Genomic DNA, 21,996 nt, shown 5'->3' on the forward strand with positions numbered 1-21,996 from the left:
AAGACGAACAACCAGTACAATCATTTAGCTAGTTACCCAGAAATTAAGCTAAACAAACATTTATTCCTAATATCACAGAATCAATCTAGCTGGATATCTATAAAGCTCCTCCTCCAACATGACTGGTTCTCAATTCCCTGACCCCTCAATCCTTATGAAAAACATATGTTCCAAAACTGAGAGTACTAGGAAGATTTTGGTGTTCAATAATCATGTATAGAATCACAGAACTCAAAGTAATGTACCCAATTTCATTGACTGACAAAACCCAATGGAATCAAAATTGTAGAATTGACTCAATGGAGTTGGGGGCAAGTTGAACTTACATGAATTGGGGTTTGAATAATTGTTTGTTTACTTGCCAACTTTTGATGCAGATGAGAGTATGATCGATCACACATACAATTAGCACCCCTGGAAATCTTTAGCAACTCTGAGCAAAGCTGCAAGCTTTAGTTCAGATGGAAGACAAAGGGGTATATGATTCAGAGGTTCAGAATGGAACTGGGTCAATTTACTAAACCATCCTTGTTTATGTGACTAATCTAGGTTATCTAGCCAATGTTGGATTGTTTCAGAAAGGTAACATGGTAATTCAGCTCACCACTTGCTTAGAGAGACCCAAAGTCAACCGGGCATCTTCGAAGAGGGGAGCTTCACGCGGTTTGAGACATCGAGCATTGTTGACAAGTTGGTCTCTTCACAAATGAAGATTGAAGTCACTGAACTAACTAAAAATCTAACAGTAAAACTATTGTTCTTTACTACCAAGACTTTCCCAGCATCACCATTTCTACAAGGACTATTGATCAAAGCTTTGTATCACACATTCAAGGGTTATCTTTTTAGTTCTAAGTTTCATCTGCTACTAAATTCTGAAGCATAAAGAAGAATCCTTTTTAAGTTCGAAATAGGCACACTTTGGTTGAAAGGGAAGGAAGAACACCAACAGGATTTTTAATAAGCTCATAAACTGACATATATAAGCAAGAAATTCGAATTCGATAAAAGATAACACACAAAAGATGCCTAGACATATCAGTTTTATTGTAGATAAGTTACCCTAAAGGCTAAAACAGAACATATTCATAGTTCAGAATCACAGCTAGTTCAAAATCCACACAAGTTCCTATTGAAACATACTTGAAGATCCAACCTTTAGAAGTCACCCTACTTCTGTAAACTCAGCTTGACATGTTATGATTGTCACCATTAACATTTGGCTCACTTTTCTGCCTCTTCTTGAATCTCAGCTTTGTTACTCCCCTCCTCTGCTTGATCTCTCTCAACCTTCTTCCTCTTGAGCAAACTCAATAGTCCTTCAAGAGCAACTTCAGCATCATCGATTTTCAAAAGCTCCTCAGCAACCTCAGCAGGCGTAACCTCACTGCCCTCAATTAGCCCCTCAATTTCGCCATAAAGCCTGTGACGGTTGCTGCGATGAATCCCAAGATAGTTTGAGGCCAAAATGCTAAACGCCCCTGCAGTGCAATAGGACAAGTTGATGTGCATGTCCATTCGCCCCGGACGCAGCAGTGCCGGGTCAAGCCGATCCTTATGGTTCGTTGTGAACACAATGATCCTCTCATCACCACAACTTGACCACAAGCCATCAATGAAGTTCAACAACCCCGAAAGCGTCAACTGCAAATCATCAAGCACGTTTTAGCCATAGCCTAGACAAAACTAGAAATGGCCACATTGTGAAACTAAAGCTCAAATCTTTAGCACATAAAAACAAATAAGGTTATCATCTTTAAGATAATACACAAGTAAACACAACAAATGACCAGAATATGGGAAAAAGATCACATATTTAACACAAGGAACAATGCTCACCATCTTGTTGGCAGGGGCGGATCTATGTTAGAGGTTATATGGGCTATAGCCTAGAAAAAAATTGCCTCAGTACTTTAAAATGTATTTGTCCTACATATTATGAAGTTTGATTTGGTTGAGTTGGTTCAGTGTTTTGTTTAGAAACAACATGAGCTGGGTTTGAGTCTTGCATTTCCTCTTGCTTCTTCCTTTTTTCTTCTTCATCCTTTTCCCTTTTATTTTCTTTCACCATTTTTTTCTATCTCTTTATGATTCAAGTATCATTTTAATTTTTCCTTTTTTCCTTTTTTTGCTTCCTCTTTTCGTTTTTATTTTCTTTCCCCATTATTTTCTATCTCTTTATGATTCATGGTAAATTGGTAATATGGTATCATTTCGATCAACACAATCTTTGTAACAATATTGACTAAAAAAAAAAAAATACGTTTTAGCTACTCTAATTAGCCTAGACAAAATGTACATCCTAGATCCGCCACTGCTTGTTGGACTTATTGTTCTTAGAAGCACCCTCCCCTGCTTCTCTGTTTTGGATTTCAACAGAGCAATCAATATCCTCTATAACCAAAATAGACCGATTCGACGTAGACAACAAGGCCTTCCTCAACTCACAGTTGGTGGAAAGGCTGCTCAACTCCAGATCAAAGATACTAAACTTCAAATAGTTCGCCATTGCGGCAATCAAGCTCGATTTCCCAGTTCCCGGAGGACCATAAAGCAAGTAGCCTCTCTTCCAAGCCTTCCCCACCTTCTTGTAAAACTCTTTCCTCCTCACAAACCTGTCCAAATCTCCAACAATCCTCTTCTTCATATCCGGCTCCATCGCCACTGTGTCAAATGTAGAAGGGTGCTCAAGACCAATGGACTTCCACAACCCCGAACCGCGTGAGTTCTCATCTCGGTCGAGTGTGTAAAGCTTCAGAACCTTCTCCTTTTCCTTTATAGCCTTAGCCGTAGCCAACACATACGGCAAGTAACACTCCATCACTTTCTCCTTGTGCTTCTTGTGGAAGCTCAGCTCGTAGTGACGCTTTTCATAAGAGTACGTTCCACCTTTTGTGGGCTCTATACACACAAACTGCCATGTTAGCTTCATGTTCTCGAACGTGTCGACTAGCTCTTGGTTTTTATCAATGGCGGAGCTGATCGTCTTCTTCTTAGGAGTCTTGCAGACCCTGAGACGGTTAGTGAGTGAACTAGTCTTGGTCCGGAGGTAGAGCTCTGCTGCGTCGAAGACTTCGTTGCGGGCAATGAGGCCGGTGTGCTCATCGATGACGAGAGTTAAGGTGGTGGAGAGAGGGGTGAAGAGGCGGCGGAGGAAAGAGTAAATGTAGGTTTGGAGTGGAGCTGGGATGAGCTGGTCAGTTATGGAACGGAGGAGCATCATGGAGGCGGCAAATGAGGCGTAGGCTGAGAACATTGTGGGATTGGAAGCAAACATTGTGTTGGGGTTGAAGAGCAAAATGAGGGTGTTAGGGTGGAGGTCCTAGCTTTGAGGCATTGTTAATGGTTATAGTGTTGTGTGTGTTGCAGAGAGAGACCAGTCGGAGAAGTATTTTGGGTATGAGAGAGATATGGTATTGATTCTCCCATCAATGAAGATGGTATGGAAATATGGAAAGGCCAACTGGAAAAGCCTGCAGCCTCTGCAAACAAATTATGTGTGATCTTTTTTTCATCATTGTTATCACATGTTGAACAAGTAGAGTGTGAAATTGTGAATACAACTCGATCTTCGTTTCAGATGGTGAAGTACTGAAGGTAAGTGAACATGATTGAGAACAAGACCGTTGGGAACTGGAGCGTAGCCATCAGTAACTTTCTTTATGGTGTAGTGCTTGGACTTTAGAGAACAGCATAGGTAAAATACAGGGGTAACTAAACAAAGTTTTCATTGTGCATATCATCCTTCTTGCCTATCATAGATGAAATTATGTTTCAAAATTGGTGATGTATTTGTCACTACACCTTCATCTTTTGGGAGCCCAAAGCCAGAATTATAGAGTGCACAACATGGTTGTTGACGATATATGCAACTGTTTGAAGAGTTAGAATAGTGACACTTTTCTGGATCATCAGGAGGGAGGCCATTATATGCTTCTCTGAATGAACCAGATTGATGGAAGTTCAGTAAGTTACTCTACCTAGACTACTACTAGGTTTATTTGATATTGTTACACTACTTTCTAATTAACTGAGATATTGTATCTCAAGTTTATTGTCCCTTGCATTCTCCATGGTGATGAATTGATGAACCAACATATCCCATGTACTTATACATGCCAAGATTATCTGAAATTGTTAATATTATTCTCAGCTAATTTTCCCCTTAATCTAACAATTCTTCAAAGCAAGAAATGGATGGACCTAGGTAGAAATGTAGACTTTCCAACTGGCTAATAAGGGTTCCCATCTAATATAAATGCCAAGGAACTGATCTGTGAACATGGAATTTAAAAGTAGATGACACTACAACAGAACTCCTATTAGAAAACAAGTTTCCACCCAAACATTAGAATTTCTAACTTGACTAGGAATTCTTACCGCTAAACCGGCTCTTCAAACCTATGCTTCTTAATAATACTAAACAAACCAAGCTAAGATTACTGCAAGTAGAAATTTACTCAAAGGAGCTCCACAGACATTTTAATCCCTACTTAACTCATAAAGATAACCTACTTTAGTTATTACAGATGATCAAGTTGTGGTTTCTGCCTTCATCAGCAAACTGTTCTACCAGTTTGCCATTTCCTGGATATCTGATTTGTTAGTCCCTTCCTCCTTTCCTCTCACATTCCCTACCACCTCTGCCTTGTTAGTCCCTTCCTCCTCTGCTTTCTTAATCCTTTCCTGCTCAGCCATTTTAGCCTGTTTTGACTTCATTTATCATCTGCAGCCTTCTTTTCTTTGAGGAATCTTACAAGCCCTTCTAGAACAACATCTGCATCATCATTCTTCATAAGCTCCTCTGCTATAGCTGCAGGGGTGACCTCTGTGATCTTTATTAAGCTTTCGATTTCTCCAAAGAGGTGATGAGGGCTGCTTTCATGAATGCCAAGGTAGTTAGAGGCCAAGATTCTGAACCCACTTGGAGTGCAATATGACAAGTGAATGTGCAAGTCCATTCGACCAGGACGAAACAATGCAGGGTCTAATCTCTCCTTGTGATTGGTGGTGAACACAATTATTCGCTCATCGCCGCAGCATGACCACAGCCCATCTATGAAGTTCAATAAACCCGATAGGGTGAACTGCAATTGTCACAACACAATCTCAATGCTACATAACAGTATGCTTACCGGTGCAGATGATTAAGCATAATAACAATTTATATTTAGGATAATGCAGTTAAGTGCTCAAGTAAAATAGATACTTAAAGTTTAGGGACTCACCTTGCTTGCAGAGCTTTTGGAAGGTTGAGCTGATTCCCTACTTTTGATTTGCACACTGCAATCAATATCCTCCACAACCAGAATAGAACGATTTGAAGTAGACAACAACACCCTCCTCAATTCCGAGTTGTCATAAACACTAGTAAGCTCCAAATCATACACATCAAACTTGAGATAATTAGCCATGGCTGCAATCAAGCTTGATTTGCCAGTACCGGGTGGACCGTACAACAAATACCCTCTTTTCCAAGCCTTCCCAACCTTCTTATAAAACTCCCTTCTCTTCACAAACCTGTCCAAATCATCTATAATCATTTCCTTCACCTCTGGATCCATTGCCATCGTCTCGAAAGTTGCAGGGTGCACGAGGTCTATACAACTCTTCTTGGGACTCCCATAAGGATCCCTGCCAGTGCTATGAAGCTTCAGAACCCTTTCTCCTTGTTTAATGGACTCAGCCTGAGCAAGCATATAGGGCATGTACGAGTCTATCACTTTGTCTCTGTGTTTCTTATCGAAAGTTAACTCAAAGCTCCACTGACACTTCTCTTCCGCATATCCATCAACTGCACCAGGATGCCTGTCCTTCGTTGTGCAAGTATTCTTTGATAATTTGGACACATAGCGCCATCGGAGCTCAATGTCATCGAATGTGTCCGTGATAACTTGGCCTCTTTTCTCAATGGCAAGGCTGACACTCTTCTGCCGGTTCGTCTTGCTCAGTTCGAGTCGCGAATCGGAGGGACTAATCTTGGCTCCGAGGTAAACCTCCACCTTGTCGTAGGCCTCGTTGAGCTCCATGCCGATGACCTTGTTGATGACAAGAGTGAGATTGTCATTTGGGCGAGATTTGAAGAAGTATTTTCGAAGCTTGGAGTATATGTAAGATCGGACCCAGGGGGGGATGAAGTGTTTGAGCTCATTGACAAGGGATTGGAGCAAGAACTTGAACGCTGTAAAGGAAGCGTAGGCTGAGAAGAGAGAGGACAATGATTTGGGCAAGTGTTGGGGATTGAGAGGAAACATTGTGTTGTGTGTTAGCTATGGTGGTTCTGTCTAAGACTTCAAGCTCAGGGAAGAGAAATGAGTCTCTGGTTTAATAGAACCAAAGCATCAAAATTTCATGCCAGTCAACCAGTCAAGCAGAAAATCTTTTGACCGAGGATCTCTGTTCTTCATGACGTAGAGCTCTTTGTCCAAAAACTCTAATTCTTTCCGGTTGATTTTCACACGCGTCCTCGTTCATCTCTGTACTCTTCTCTTTGAAATTTTCAACTTTGAAATCATGGAGAACCTCTGAGTTCTATCCAACCTTTACCTTTTACCAAGAAACAACAAGAACCGGTTGATCCTACTGTGAGATTGATGGGGTAGGTTGCTTAATTTACAATCAATATTTGAAGTGTATGTGTTGCAGACTTGCAGAGCCCAGAAGGGAGAAGTTGGATGTATTCAGTTTTTGGGTATGAGATCAAGTTCTATTCATTCAATGCAATGTAGATGGTATGCAAATACAGGAAGGTCCAACTGTAAATGCCTGCAACATCTGCAGCTCTCTGTGACTCTCTTCTCTGTATCACATGATGAAGTAGATGTTAGCTTGATCAGGAACTCAAAGCTACGGTTCAGTGCGCTTTATGTGTTGCACAAGTTCAATTGACATTTGATGATACCTTTTTCCTAGTAGAAAAAACAGGAATTTATTAAAAAAGATCACATAAAAAAATAGAGGCTTCTTGGATTGGTGGTTTTGCTATATGTATGCCCCATCAGGAAGTAGTATGAATTGGCATAACCAAAAACAAGAAGGCAAAAAATGGGATATGAGACCAAATCCTTTATGTATCTCTACTACTATAAAACGAGCAATATGTTCTCACAATACTACTCTTATTAAGTTTTTTTTTTCCGACAATATAATAAGAACCTCAAAGTACAAAGCCCCTATTAAAACCACCACATAAAAAGTCAAAATAAAAAGCCTGACTAGCTGCAAGAGGAAGGGATCTCCTCCAAGCTTGAGTTCCAATTTTATGTCCCAGTTTTGCAATTGCATCAGCCACGAAATTCGTTTTTCGGTGAACATGTGTGAAAGAAACTTGACCAACCTGAGAGGCAAGGAAGAGAATGTCTTTGACAAGAACTTGAATCTTCCAATTAAGGAGTAAAACATGTACCGTTGATGGAATAGATTAAGATTTGAGAATCTTCTTCAACCAAAATTTTCTGAAAACCATAGATCCATGCTGCTAAAAGACCCGCACATAATGCAGAAGCTTCAGCTGTGAGAACATCATTAGGGCCAATATGCTTTGTATCCCTAAAAACAAAGCCTGAAGAGGCAGAGTGACTCTCAACAGATCCGTCAAAATTGAGGTTAAGTGTATGAGGAGGAGGAGCATGCCAATGAATAGGCTTAACAAATCTACAAAATCTCTTAAGGTAAGTTGCATTAATAGTAGAAAAATATCGAAAAAGTTTCTCTGTAGAGTAAACAACATTTTCAGGATGGACATATCTGTTTCTAAAGATTAGGTTATTTCTTGCTTTCCAAAAAGAGAACGTTGTAGTAATCGCAATTTCTAAAAAAGATATAGAAGGAGCAGCAGTTAAGGATTGTAGCCAGTGCAAAAAGGAATTAAAAAGATGAACTTGAAAGTTAGGAAAAGTTAACTGTCAAATTTGTTGAGCAAACCTACAATGTAGGAAAAGATGATTAGCAGTTTCCAAGGTAGAGTGACAAAAATGACAGCTTCTATCAATCTGTAAATTAGTATAGAGTCTATCTGTCGTACCAAGTCTACTTCTAATGAGTTGTCAGGCAAAAACTTTAACTTAAGGTGGAATACTGAGCTTCCACATTTTCTTTAAAAGTGGGGTTTGAGAATGAGCTTCTAGATTTTGAGTAAGCAGATGAGAGGCTGAGCTAATAGTGAAATGTCCATGGCCAGTGAGACCCCAATTCAAATTATCAGTTTGAGGAAAATAAAGGAGAGGAATTACCTGGATATGTTCCACTACTTCTTGGGGTAAAACGGTAGAAAGCTTCTGAATATTCCACTGTTGGTTTGTAATATAGTCGGCTACTGTTTCAGAAATATTCATATGTTCATGTTGATTTTCAGGAATGAAATTCAGTAAAGGAAAAGGATAAGCCCAATTAAAGAGCCAAAAATTCACTTTCTTTCCGTCTCCAATAGTCCATCTCATTCTCTGTTTCAAAAGGTCTCTAGAGTCTAAAATTCCTTTCCAAGCAACTGAGCAGTGAGCTCCTTTTCTTACAGTCCAAAAATTTTCTCATCTAAGGTATTTGGTTTTAACAATTCTGACCCACCAATTGTCATGATCAGTCAAAACTTTCCACCCTAACTTAGCTAAAGTTGTCTTGTTAAAGTGTTCAGTAGGTCGTATTCCTAACCAGCCTTTATCTTTAGGCAAACAAGCTTGTGACCAAGAAACTGGGGAATGTGTGCTATGTCCCCAAAAAAACTTTCTACACTCTGAGTCCAGAGCATTAGTAACTAAATTAGGACACTTAAAGTAAGACAGAAGATGATTAGGTAAACCCGAAAGACTAGATTTAATCAAAACAAGTTTTCCTCCTCTAGAAAGAGAGTTGACTTTCCAACTTGCAAGCTTTTTCTGAATTTTGCTAATAAGATCTTTCGAATTCAGAGGGTCTTTCCAAAAAAATATATTGTTTAACACCAAGATATCTACCAATAGTAGTTTTGTGTCTAATAGAAAGTAAAGAGCTAAGTCTATTCCTAATGGCATTTGGAACATTATGAGAGAAAGAAAAAGTAGACTTATCATAATTAATATGCTGACCTGTAGCTTTAGAAAAAAGATTCATGGTCTCTAAAACCTGCTTGGCAGATTTAGAAGAAGCTTTTGTGAAAATAAGGCAATCATTTGCAAAGAAAAGGTTAGAGATTCTGATACCATTTGGAGAAGACAAAATACCAATATGAGTTTTAGGATTATCAGCTAATTTGTTCAAATGTCTAATCAAAGGTTCCAGACATAAGATAAAAATATAATGAGACAAAGGATCTCCTTGCCTTAGTCCTCTCAAGGTTTAAAGGAAGCTTGAGGTTTACCATTAAGAATAATTAAAAATAACACAGTAGAGATACAATTCATAATTAAATTGATCCAATGGGCATGCAAACCAAATTTCTGCAAGCAAGCTCTTATATAATCCCAATTCATAAAATCATAAGCTTTCTTGAGAGCCATAAAACCTTGTCTGTTTTTTGTTCTATGAAAATTTGCAAAAATTTCATGAGCTATTAAAATGTTATTGAAAATCGACTTCCCAGGAACAAAAGCTCCTTGATTAGACGAAATAAGATGATGAAGCAAAGGTCTCAATTGATTAAGTTAATTTAGATTATTAAGAATAAGGGTAAATATGGTAAAAAAACAAAATAAATAAAATAAAAAGATAATTAGAGAGAGAAAAGTGGGTATTGGGTTTTATGACTAAAGAAAATAACAGTGTTATTAAGAAATGTGAGCCCATGCAAATGCATGGGTAAAAGGTTAGTATATTAAAAATATATCATATCCACTAAGAATAATCTTGATAAAAAATTTAAAAAAAATGAAGGGTTTTTTTTTAAAGAATGACGCAAAGTTATTATTGATCAAATAAAGTAGGAGAACAATACATACATAACTCACCTTTGTAGGCTATGTAAAAATCGAATTATGTTATAATGACCTATGAAACTCAAGTAAAACCTAAGCAACTTAAGCCATTCTAATGCCGCAAACCCTGAAGTTGGCACCTCAATCGATAATCAGTAACTGTCGGATTCATCCAACTTATTAGGAACCCACAACCAAACTACTTATCCCTGGGATCTAGGCCAGCAAAGCCCTAAGACTCAATAAAACTAGGTCATCCCAAATTGAACCGACTGCAAGGCCCAAAGTCCATCTCTATAACCCTAGCATCTGACCCGGCCCAACGTCCTGAAAAGAACCCAAGCAAGAGTAGCCGCCGACAAGAGACAATATCCTACCACTATCCAGATCCGACGATGTCCACACCCAGCCACCATCAAGGAATCTATAGCTAACCTTCTCAACCACACCACCGTTGGGACATTGGATAATCCATCCACTCGACGACTACCCTACAACGCTACCGCAAATAGCATGCTACCCTCTAACAATCACTGCATTGGTCTCTCCACCAGCAAGCATGTCCATGTACGAAGCAAATAGATCACTGTCGTTGTAGTCGAAACCACCATCTTCTTTACCACGCCAGGCAAGAACCAGACGCCGCATGGAAACCTCCACCATGTTAAGGTGATGACCTTAACAGAGAATTGAGAGAGAAAAGAAGAGAGATCAGAAGAAGACTAGAGAGAGAGAAGATGTGTTTTCATCAGAGCATCTTCTATACACGGCGAGTATCTTCACATACATGCATGGATGATCAAGATTAAAGGAAACAATATAGAAACATGTTGGTCAAACATATGAATCGTTATGAACGATTAAGATTGCGTCGTGTAAATACACGTTGTGCATACAAAAATTTTAAGTGTTTTCATTCATAATACAAAACAAGGGTTACAGATTGGGATATATGGCCTCAACATGGATGACATGTGTCACACATCCATGGCTTCAACTTAATTAACCCTAATTAGTTTAAACAAACTAATTAACTGAAATAACAACACTAATGAGGTCACGCGCGCTGCCTGAGACTTGAGTACCTTCTCCTAGTCAGCACAGGAAACTACTTATTTTCTTAACACACAACCGCTGCGGGAGAAGAAGGAATAGATAAGAGGGCGGACCGCAACACTCTCGTTGCCTGAAACCAGTTGGGTCTGGATTTATTGATCTCGCTGCCACCATCATCCCACAACCCAATCTCGCCGCCATAAGAAAGGAGGAGGATTAGGGTTAACGTGAGAGAGGAAGCGGCTCATTCTCCCTTTTTTTTGAAAGGTTGATAAAGAAAACTTTAAAAATAATATTTTAATTAATTATTTATGATATATGTTTAGAACTTTAGATTTGAAATACTAATTTATGTGTGCAAGTATATACATTTTTTTTTTGAAATGTTGGTAACCCGTGACATGTTGGTTAGCTAGCCTAACTAACACCGTAAAGGAAGTCATGGGTTCAAATCTTAGTAGCATTGTAAGGGTGAAAAGAGATTTTAATCCTACGACTTCTATTTGTATTTTAAAGTTGTTGCTTAGTTAAAAACGTCCTTTTAGCCAACAAAGGCTTTCTTTCAGACCAGAGGAGATCGTCATTTAAAGCAAGCCGGCGAAGGTTTGACCTTTCCGAGATGAATAACACCAAGGGCGACCTTCGATGGTGATTGTTGAATGGGGTGGTCGACCACCACATTAAGCGGTGTCGACGATGGTGAAGGTGATATGTGCCTCCACCGTGTTGGACTGGTGTTTTCGGCCTTATAGTTGGGTATGGACCTTTGGGCCTGAGCTCAAGTGTGGGGTATTGGGCTCAAGTAATCGGCTCGGTATGAAGGGTGCCTTGCCACCCTCATTCATCACTTAATGGTGAGGCCGTGAGGGTGAGTTTGCTTTGCTTAATAGGGTTTATGGATTTTCTTACTGGCTATCTTGTTGTGAGTACAGTTGACCGTAGCCATTGACAGTTTGCCGGCAGTTGATCTATTGCGTTCAACTTCTATTTCGAAGAAAAAAAAAGTCAGTTCTTCTAGCTAGCTAGGATTTTTTCAAACAATACTATTTAGACATGTATGTAATACACTTAGATAACAAAAATAAATTCACTTTGCTGAAAATTGTACAAAATAGAGTAGGGAAAATTCCCATATACATACCCTAATTTTAATGATTTTTTTCCCACTAACAAAATAAGAACCTAAAATTCCCACTAACTCTATACACTCTAGTGATTTGTTCCCACTAACAAAATTTTCAACGTTTTGACTATTTTTTTCTCTAAATTACCCTTCTCCTCTCGTTCTCTATTTTCTCGTCCAGATCTCATTCTCTCTCTCTCTCTCTCTCTCATCACCAATCGAATATTGCCGTATCAGATCGCCACCAAGACGACCTCCGCCCTTCGTCGGACCACCACAGAGACGACCTCAGCCCTCGGCCAAACTACCACAAACTCTCCACTGCCTTCAACATCCTTTCGAACACAAATATCTTGATCGGACGCCGTGGGTTTTGATCGTTAAGGCGAAGGGGATGGCGAGATCAAAGAGATGCCTTCTTGATCTCCGCGGCAAGGGACGAGGAGGAGATGGCGGTGACAACGGAGAGGGATATGAGGGACTGGAGGGTGGGGTTTGGTGAGGATTTTGGACTTTTGGGGATGCAATTTGAAGTGGGATCGGAGGAGCTTGGGCTCTGCTATGTGGAAGCAGAGGTTGAGATTAATTGGGACCTTGAAGCATGCCATGATCATGTCGACAAGTACCGCTAGCCTAGTCAAGGTGAACAAGTCGTATGTGAATTTGTTTTTTGTTTTTGTTATGGTGGAGAAGATGAATCGATCTTTGTCTCATTAATCAAATTAGTGTGATGGGTTTCTCTATTTAGTTCAAAACTTAAATTCATGTGAAGCTCGGAAATGTGAGATTGAAACAAAGCTCTGTTTAATGATCATTGCATGCATGTTCGTTTATTCTTTTGGTGGGTTGGTTTTGTTATTTTTGTTGTTTTGGAGATATGTTCCTACTAACCCCAATAGGTGGTCATATTGCCCTCAATAAGAAAATTCCTCATACTCCCCCTAATAGACCCTCCTACTGCCCCTAGTAGACTAACCTACCGCCCCCAGTAGACTAACCTACCGCCCCCAGTAGACCCACGGACAAACCTCCTACTGCCCTCAGTAGACCCTCTTACTACCCCCAGTAGACCCCCGGACAGACCTCCTACTGTCCCTAGTAGACCCCCGGACAGATCTCCTACTGCCCCCAGTAGACCCTTGAACAGACCCCCTACTGCCCCCAATAGACCCCTGCTACCCCCAATAGATCTTCTAGCTTTTGTCGAAGTTCGGTCAACGGTCGCCGGAGCCCGGTCAACAGTCGTCGGAGTCCGATCAACAACCCCTGGAACCGGTTAATGTCATTAGTGGTGGGAATCCGGTCATAGAAACTTTAGTTTATAATAAACTCTTATAATTGTCTATGATAGTTTATTTAATTTATTAAGGGTATAATTGTCTTTCTGCTGTTTAAGTTGGCTCTGGGGAATTTTAAAATCTGATTTTGTTAGTAGAAATAAAATTCTTAAAATTAGGGGTAGTGGACATTGGATAATCGACAATAAATTCTATGACTCTCTCTTGGCTATCCAACGCACCTCATATCCAAATTTCTATGTCTGGTGGTGTTTTTATCGTCCTCCTATCGTCGTTTTAACGCTACCAGATGGGCAACTAGCAAACCCTAACCTTTTTTCCCACTTGACTTGCTTTAATTAAGGCTCTATAAGAGCATCTCCCATGGTAGGCTAAATTCTTAGCCAAATTTAACCTATAAAACAAGAATATTTTGTAGAATCTTTTTTTAGCTTACCAAAGTCTCCCACCGTAAGCTAAATTTTTAGCCAAATTTATAGCTTTTTGGCTTTAAAAAACACTCTCACCATAAGCTAAATCCAAAGGTAAAGCCATTTATTTTTCTTTTCTCATACATTTGTTTAAATCAATAATTACTCATAAAAAAATATTATATAAATATATTCGATATGGAGCTCATATGAAAGATCTTATCGAGATCTTCGCAATGATTGTGAGTAACGAATTTTTAATTTTGATGATTGTGTAAATTAAAAGGAGAATGTAAAGTTGAATAAAATTACATTTAATTTTAGCTTACAAACTTTATAAGCCAAATTTGGTTTACCAAATAGCTCAAGCCAAATTTTTTATCTTGAAAAATGTAATTTAGCTTATGATGGGAGTAAACATATGCTAAATTTGACTTTTTAGCTTATAGTAGGAGATGTTCTAAGAGTGGTTTTAGGCTTGTTCAAACCATGACAGCTCAAGGCTTGTATTTTGTACGCTCCATTTTGAGAAGGTGAGGACGGGGGCTTGGTGCGACTCAGACAACGAACAAATTGGCATCGGATGCACCACTGATATATGGATCTTTGGGCTTGAAGGCAATGACCCTTGCCATTTCGCTGTTGGGCCTCCTTATTTTGCAGGTTTCGTGATGGGCAGCATGCGATGGGATCTAGCTTAAAGCGAGTTGGTTGTTTGGGGTGAGTTAGTGACGGGTCACCACAGCGGATATGTGAGCCACGATTTGGTGGCACAAAACTGTGGGTTTCAAATGAGGCTAGGTGCTAGCTTTTTAGGCTTTGTGGATTGGCTTTTGTGGTTTAGTGTTTTAGTTTGGGCTGAATAACCAAATTTGTATCAATTTGCTATCTTAAGTTTTATTTCAATTAATTTATTATCTTTTCACAATTTGTTACCTTAAGTTTTTGTTTGTTTCACTAATGTCTTCAAAATTAGTCAATTTGATACTCTTTTTTATATCAATTCGTTCATTATTCCATCAAAGTACTGGTGAGTTCTGAAAATACAAGATAGCAAAATGGTCAATTGAAAATTTAGGAAAGTAAAATTGGCTAACCTAGTGTAAATTTCGAAATGGAAACAAGTTGCGTTTATCCCAAGCAATAGAAACCCTAACTTGACTCGGATTCCTACTGCAACTCTTCAACAAATTTGTGATCACATCCTCATCTTTTGTTAGTCCCTAACTTTCTCCTTCCCTGTTTTACTCTCTTCCTCCTCTGCTGTCTTAGAGCATCTGCCATACCATGGCAAACCCAAACCGAATATGGATTTCCAAGGAGAGAATGAACTAGGATTATCCTTGGGTTTTATCCTTTCCTGCTCAGCTCTTTTATTAGCCTTTTTTGACTTCATTTTTTCATCTGCAGCCTTCTTTTCTTTGAGGAATTTGACAAGCCCTTCTAGAACAACATCTGCATCATCACTCTTCATAAGCTCCTCTGCTATAGCTGCAGGGGTGATCTCTGTGCTCTCTATCAAGCTTTCGATTTCTCCAAAGAGGTGATGAGGGCTGCTTTCATGAATGCCAAGGTAGTTAGAGGCTAAGATTCTGAACCCACTTGGAGTGCAATATGACAAGTGAATGTGCAAGTCCATTCGACCAGGACGCAACAATGCCGGGTCTAATCTCTCCTTGTGATTGGTGGTGAACACAATTATTCGCTCATCGCCGCAACAGGACCACAGCCCATCTATGAAGTTCAGCAGACCAGACAGTGTGAACTGCAATTATCACAACACAATCTCAATCCCTATTAACTAGAACATATAACATCTATACTACATTACTACATAGTAGTGCTATGCTTACCGGTTAAAATGTTTAAGCATAATAACAATTTATATTTAGGGACTCACCTTGCTTGCCTGAACTGCAGAGCTTTTAGAAGGCAGAGCTGATTCCCTACTTTTGATTTGCACACTGCAATCAATATCCTCCACAACCACAATAGAACGATTTGATGTAGAAAGTAAAATCCTCCTCAAGTCAGAGTTTCCGTAAATGTTAGAAAGCTCCAAATCATACACATCAAACTTGAGATAATTAGCCATGGCTGCAATCAAGCTGGATTTACCAGTACCGGGTGGACCGTACAACAAATACCCTCTTTTCCAAGCCTTACCAACCTTCTTATACAACTCCCTTCTCTTCACAAACCGATCCAAGTCATCTATAATCATCTTCTTCAGCTCTGGATCCATTGCCATCGTCTCGAAAGTTGCAGGGTGCACGAGGTCTATGCAACTCTTGGAAGACTTATACTCCTCCCTGCCAGCGCTATAAAGCTTCAGAACCCTTTCCTCTTGTTTAATGGACTCCGCCTGAGCAAGCACATAGGGCATGTAGGAGTCGATCACTTTGTCTCTATGTTGCTTATCAAAAGTCAACTCAAAGCTCCACTGATACTGGTCTTCTCCATCATCATCACCATGAGGCTTGTACTTTGTTTTGTTCTTCTTTGATGATCTTTCCACGTAGCTCCACCGGAGCTTTATGTCATCGAATTTGTCCTTGATAACTTGGCCTCTTTTCTCAACGGCGAGGCTGACACTCTTCTGCCGGCTAGTCTTGCTCAGTTCGAGCCGAGAATCGGAGGGACTAATCTTGGATCCGAGGTAGACCTCCACCTTGTCGTAGATCTCGTTGGTCGCCATGCCGATGTTCTTGTTGATGACAAGAGTGAGCTTATCATTTGAGGGAGGTCCAAACAAGAATTTCCGAAGCTTTGAGTATATGTATGATCGGACCCAGGAGGGAATGAAGTCTTTGAGCTCATTGACAACGGTCTGGAGCAAGAACTTGAGTGCTGTAAAGGAAGCGTAGGCTGAGAAGAGAGAGGACAATGATTTGGGCAAGTGTTTGGGATTGAGAGGAAACATCGTGTTTGATTTTAGCTATGGTGGTTCGGTTTCAGCTCAATCAAGGAGAAATATAATTGAGTTTGGTCTCCAGTAGTGGTTAAAATAGGGACAAAAGCTTCAATTTTCTTGTCAGTCAATGTCACTAAAGTGCTCCATTTACATATTCTCAAGCCAGCCAAATGAAGTGGCTGAAATTTCTTTTTTTTTTGGCAGAATTAAGAGAAATTTATTAAAAGAAAAAGATCAACATCAAAATGGAAGAACAAAGTTCAGACTAAAATTATATATAAAAAAATAAAAGTGAAAACAACGATGACCAAAACGGTCGTGCCGTAAGGTTACGTTATAGATGACACAATTTAAAAATGCACAATACAATTTATTTTTACATAATTATAAAAAATATTGTTAGTTTTACGTTTTCTCAAAAGGTTACATTATGGATGACACATCATAAAGGTGTACCTACGTTCATAATATTATAACTAGTTTAATATTTTATACTTTACTTAATGTAAGCACTAAACTTACTAGTCACTACTCACTACTGATACAAATTCTAAACTTTTGGGTGCCACTGATCATTGTTAATGTTGTACAGCTCTTACATCTACGTAAATCTTGTCTTGTAAGCTTTTTCAAAAACGAGAAAAGACTTTATTTAAGCTAAGAGAAAAGAATTATAAATTACGGGAAATATCGGTGGTAGACAAAAGATGTCCTATTTTCTTCGCTATTAGCATAATTAGTTAGCACTCACTAGTTTGATGACATCTATGAGTCAATCGGGTCTAATTTTTAAATCTTGTCTGGTAAGCTTAAGGTTTCTATTTACATGTGAATCAATATATTGGTTGGCCCAAGAACAAACCCTCCGTCCAAGCCCAAGCACAAATGCCTTTGTCACTTTCCTGTTCCCGCGCCTTTGTTTCTCTAACTCCATCAGTTCTTGCCCAATTCCGGCATGGCATTGAGTCACCGACGGCAACCAAAGGCAAACAAAATGACCACTTGCATACAACCCATGAATTCTTTCATATCAGTAACCATATCCTGATGAAGACGCAGACATTCTTTGTAGCGATTATGTTCTTGAGTTTGTTTTACGAATGAAGGCAAGGTGTTCGATGAAATGCCTCAATGAAACTCGAAAGCTATGCATCTGAGAGGAGTTGGCATTATCCACAAGCGTAAGGACATGGGAAGATTTTAAGTTTCTCTTTCCGTTTTTCGGCATCTACAATTTTTTGTTAATAAATTATTTGAGGTTGTTGTGCTAAGGTTTGATATTGTTACGTTAATTTCTTTACTTTGACAGGGTTCTTGACATTTACTTGAGTGGAGAGGCGAAGTGTCTGATGAATTTCCCAGCTGCAGTTATGTGAGAGCAAAACATGCATGAGTACTTGGGAGGCCGTTGACTACTTCTCTGAACCAGGATAGAATCGAGTTCAGTAAGTTACTCAACTAAACCACTACTTACGTTTATCTGAGATTGTCTATTTTACTCTCCAAATTCCTGAGTTTTTTGTGTTCTCGACTATTGTTCCCCTTGATTTTGCCATGTCTCATGGTAAAAAACTAGCTAGCGTACCATAAGAAGTCAAGTTTGGAACTAAAACATATCTATAACAATGAAACTAATCTGCAAACTTGTAATTGAAAAGAGAATGACAATACAGTAGCACCTGAATTCCTGAAATGATGTTAGAAACCAAATTCAACCCTTACTGCCGAACAATAGAGATCCTAAGCTAAACTAGGAATTCCTACTGCTAGATCGACTTGAAAAACTATCCAAATAAACCCTAGCTAATATTCAGGCTGTTGCTGAAACTTGAAAGTAGAAATTAACTTGAGAAGAGTTTGCAACAATGTTCCTGATCAACTTAAGTATAAAAACAACGTACTAGATGTAGCATTTTCCCCATATCAATTGTGGCTTCTGTCTTCCTCCAACTCTTCTAGCAGTTTTTGTTTGCATCCTCCTCCCTTTCCTGCTTCTCTGCTTTCTTAGACCCTTCTTCATCCGCTTTTGTGGCCTTTTTAAACTTCTCTACATCATTCGCGGCCTTCATTTCTTTGAGGAATTTCACAAGTCCTTCAAGAACAACATCTGCATCATCACTCTTCATGAGCTCCTTGGCTACAACTGCAGGGGTGACCTCTGCACTCTCTATTAAGTCTTCAATCTCTCCACAGAGGTGATGAGTGTTGGTTTCATGAATGCCAAGGTAGTTAGAGGCTAAGGTTCTGAACCCACTTGGAGTACAATATGACAAGTGAATGTGCACATCCATTCGACCTGGACGCAGCAATGCAGGGTCTATTTTCTCCTTGTGATTGGTGGTGAACACAATTATTCTCTGATCGCTGCACGATGACCACAGACCATCTATGAAGTTCAGTAGACCCGACAGTGTGAACTGCACATATCCTCAAACTATCTCAATGCACATATATAACATACAGACCAGTATACCACATATATAATGGTTACCAATACAAAGGATCAAGGATGACAAGATTTATTTCTAATGTAGGATATGTAATGAATGAAAATTATACAGCGCACCCGGGTGTATCCACCGTCCATTTTGACCCGCCAAAAAAAAAAAAAAAAAAATTAAACGGTGGAGATGACGGGTGCGCCGAATAGGCTCTCATGTAATGAATATAAAGCTCTAGTTAGATACGTACTTAAAATTTTAAATTTCAGTACTGACCTTGCTTGTAGGACTATAATCTAGGCCATTAGAGGGTTCGGATGGCTGAGCTGATTCCCGATTTTTGATTTTCACACAACAATCAATGTCCTCAACAACCAGAATAGAACGATTGGTGGTAGACAATAACACCCTTCTCAAAGCAGAGTTGTCGTGAATACCAGAAAGCTCTAGATCATATATATCAAACTGGAGATAATTAGCCATGGCCGCAATCAAGCTAGATTTTCCGGTACCAGGTGGACCATATAACAAATAACCTCTTTTCCAAGCCTTCCCAACTTTCTTATACAATTCCCGCCTCTTCACGAACATATCCAAGTCAGCTATAATCATGTTTTTAACTTCTGGATCCATTGCTATTGTCTCAAAAGTTGCAGGGTGTACAAGATCTATGCAACTTCTAAAAGACCCATAATTTTCCCTACCAGCGCAATGTAGCTTTGGAGCCTTCTCCCCTTGTTTAATGGATTCAGCCTGAGTAAACACATAGGGAATGTAGGAATCTATCACTTTGGCTTTGTGTTTGTCATTAAACATGAGCTCGAAGCTCCATTCTTCTTCTTCTTCATCATCTCCAGCAGAGCTCTGCTTGGATTTGGACTTTTTAGGTTTGGCCACGTAACTCCACTGGAGATCAATGTCATCAAAGGTATCAGTGACAACTTGGCCTCTTTTCTCAATGGCTAGGGTGACAGTCTTCTGTTGATTCGTCTTGCTCAGTACCAGACGCTTGTTGGAGGGACTAATCTTGGCTCCAAGGTAGACCTCCACCTTGTCATAGACCTCATTACGCTCCATACCAGAGTTCTTGTTGATGACAAGAGTTAGATCATCAGGGCGATGAGTAGAGAAGTAGTAGTCAAGCTTGGAGCATATGTATGATCGAACCTGGAGGGGGATGAGATCTTTGAGTTCTTTAACAACAGTTCGGACCAACATCATGAGTGCAGTAAAGGAGGCATAGGCTGAGAACACTGAGGACACTGATGTTGGTATATTGGGAATGAGAGGAAACATTGTGTTCAACTCTTGGATTTCTGTATGTGCTTATAGTGAGAAACTAAGAATGAGGTGCAGGAGCTTAATTTTAAGTTTGCAGAAACCAGTTGGAGAACTTGGAGGAACCAAGTTTTTGGTGAGAGGTTGATTCTATGTATTCAAGGCAATGAAGTAATGAAGTTCAGAGGCATTTGACGGGAAAAAGGAAATGAAGTACTGAAGTTCATAGCCATTAGAAATGCCAAGTAAAAGCCTGCAAGCTCCATGTGGTTCTTCAGAAAAGATGAAGTACGTTGAATACTTTTTTGACTGCCAAAAATTCACACTTTCTTTACCTAGCTTGTTGTCTATTTTTGTATGGTCAGATCGCCCAACGTGGGATGATAAAGTAGGTTCAGATTTGACTAGTTTGGTTGTTTCTGATGTAAAATACTTTTGGGGTAGAAAATTTGGTCAATTTTGCTAGGGTCTTGGTTGATATTGATTTTCTCATAGTTCTTGGGCTTTTCTTCCTAGTGGGAGAGGCATGGTACTTTCATCAAGCTAGACATATCTTAAAGAGTGGTTTGATTGGGGTTATCTGAGGGGCAAAACATGCATGGAGTACTTGGGAGGCCGCTATATGCTCTCCTGAACTAGACAGGATGCAAGTTCGTTAAGTTACTCTAATAGACTGCCAACAGTTTTCAGTGATTATTAACAATCTGATTAATGGAGGTTTTTGTGTTTCTCAACTTTTGTGTTCTTGAGTTGATTAATGACTGGGCGAAACAGCAGAACTTTGTGACTTACTCTACAAGGGTTCTCATGTATATACGGCAATACATCTATTTCCAAACATGACCATACATTATAAACCATGGTGATAACTATATATTTCCATACATTATAACCCAATTCACAAGTAACACCAGAAACTAACTAATCCCTACTGCTAGACAGAAGACTGACATGAAAAACTACTCTGATCCAAATAATACTAGGTAAACCCAGCTAGTATTTAGGTTGTTGCAACTATTAACCCAAAAGGATTTTACACAGACAATGTGCATCCATCTGAACTATAAAGATAAACCATTTACTATATTTGCATTCTCAACTCAGGTTTGATCTTTTGTCTTCTAGGTTGAGTTTAGCCCTCTATATCATCTAGGTTGTTTGATGAATGTACTGGTCAACTCACAAGGACAGCCAGCTAAACACAACTTGGTCAATTGATGCAGATGTTCGATGAATTGCCTATATGAGTATTTGAAGCTTCAAAGCTGGATATATCTCAAATTAGTTGGGAGGCTCTCGCTGAGAGCAAGACTTGGGAGGCTCGGCCTTATGCTTCTCTACGAACTAGGTATTGCAATTTACTCTACTAGATTACAACTAGACATTGTTACAATTGCAGTCTGATTAACTGTGGTTCATGTGTTTCTCATCTTTGTGCCTCTTGATTTAATCCTTCTTCATGGCAATAAGTTGATTAACGCTAAAGATGGATGTACATAGGTAGAAATGTAGGACTAGCAAATGGCTAAGGATTCCAATGTGCATTATATGCCAAGGAAACTGATCTGCAAACATAATAAAACAGAAACCTA

At 39.3% G+C, this 21,996-nt stretch overlaps 2 protein-coding genes and 1 pseudogene across 3 annotated transcripts; all 3 read right to left on the reverse strand.

Annotated features, from left to right (window-relative positions):
• Positions 1–1,224: 1,224 nt before the first annotated feature.
• LOC101307633 lies at positions 1,225–3,927 on the reverse strand. Its single transcript, XM_004289070.1, has 3 exons — positions 3,805–3,927; positions 2,332–3,322; positions 1,225–1,655 (listed from the first exon to the last, which is right to left on the reverse strand). The coding sequence occupies exons 1-3, from the start codon at positions 3,925–3,927 to the stop codon at positions 1,225–1,227; spliced, it is 1,545 nt and encodes a 514-aa protein (XP_004289118.1).
• Positions 3,928–4,569: 642 nt separating this feature from the next.
• On the reverse strand, positions 4,570–16,721 carry LOC101307934 (annotated as a pseudogene). Its single transcript, XR_183840.1, has 5 exons — positions 15,672–16,721; positions 14,994–15,536; positions 5,809–6,269; positions 5,229–5,760; positions 4,570–5,087 (listed from the first exon to the last, which is right to left on the reverse strand). The product of XR_183840.1 is annotated as an uncharacterized LOC101307934 (transcript).
• A 1,919-nt stretch (positions 16,722–18,640) lies between these two features.
• Positions 18,641–20,422, reverse strand: LOC101308226 (ATP-dependent zinc metalloprotease FtsH 2-like). Its single transcript, XM_004289071.1, has 2 exons — positions 19,403–20,422; positions 18,641–19,102 (listed from the first exon to the last, which is right to left on the reverse strand). The coding sequence occupies exons 1-2, from the start codon at positions 20,420–20,422 to the stop codon at positions 18,641–18,643; spliced, it is 1,482 nt and encodes a 493-aa protein (XP_004289119.1).
• Between the last annotated feature and the right edge of the window lie 1,574 nt (positions 20,423–21,996).

The sequence above is a fragment of the Fragaria vesca genome, linkage group LG1 (assembly GCF_000184155.1).
Source record: "Fragaria vesca subsp. vesca linkage group LG1, FraVesHawaii_1.0, whole genome shotgun sequence".
In the NCBI taxonomy this organism is placed as follows: Eukaryota; Viridiplantae; Streptophyta; class Magnoliopsida; order Rosales; family Rosaceae; genus Fragaria; species Fragaria vesca.

What these genes read in the sequence shown, in the direction of transcription:
- LOC101307633 (XM_004289070.1), bottom strand. Translation starts at nt 3,927, where the DNA reads ATGGCCTCCCTCCTGATGATCCAGAAAAGTGTCACTATTCTAACTCTT. An exon ending in TGGGCTCCCAAAAGATGAAG is followed by an intron (nt 3,323 to 3,804) that starts GTGTAGTGACAA and finishes CCTCAAAGCTAG; the next exon opens with GACCTCCACCCTAACACCCT. An exon ending in GGAGGGTGCTTCTAAGAACA is followed by an intron (nt 1,656 to 2,331) that starts ATAAGTCCAACA and finishes AAAACGTGCTTG; the next exon opens with ATGATTTGCAGTTGACGCTT.
- LOC101308226 (XM_004289071.1), bottom strand. Translation starts at nt 20,422, where the DNA reads ATGTTTCCTCTCATTCCCAATATACCAACATCAGTGTCCTCAGTGTTC. An exon ending in ATTATAGTCCTACAAGCAAG is followed by an intron (nt 19,103 to 19,402) that starts GTCAGTACTGAA and finishes GGATATGTGCAG; the next exon opens with TTCACACTGTCGGGTCTACT.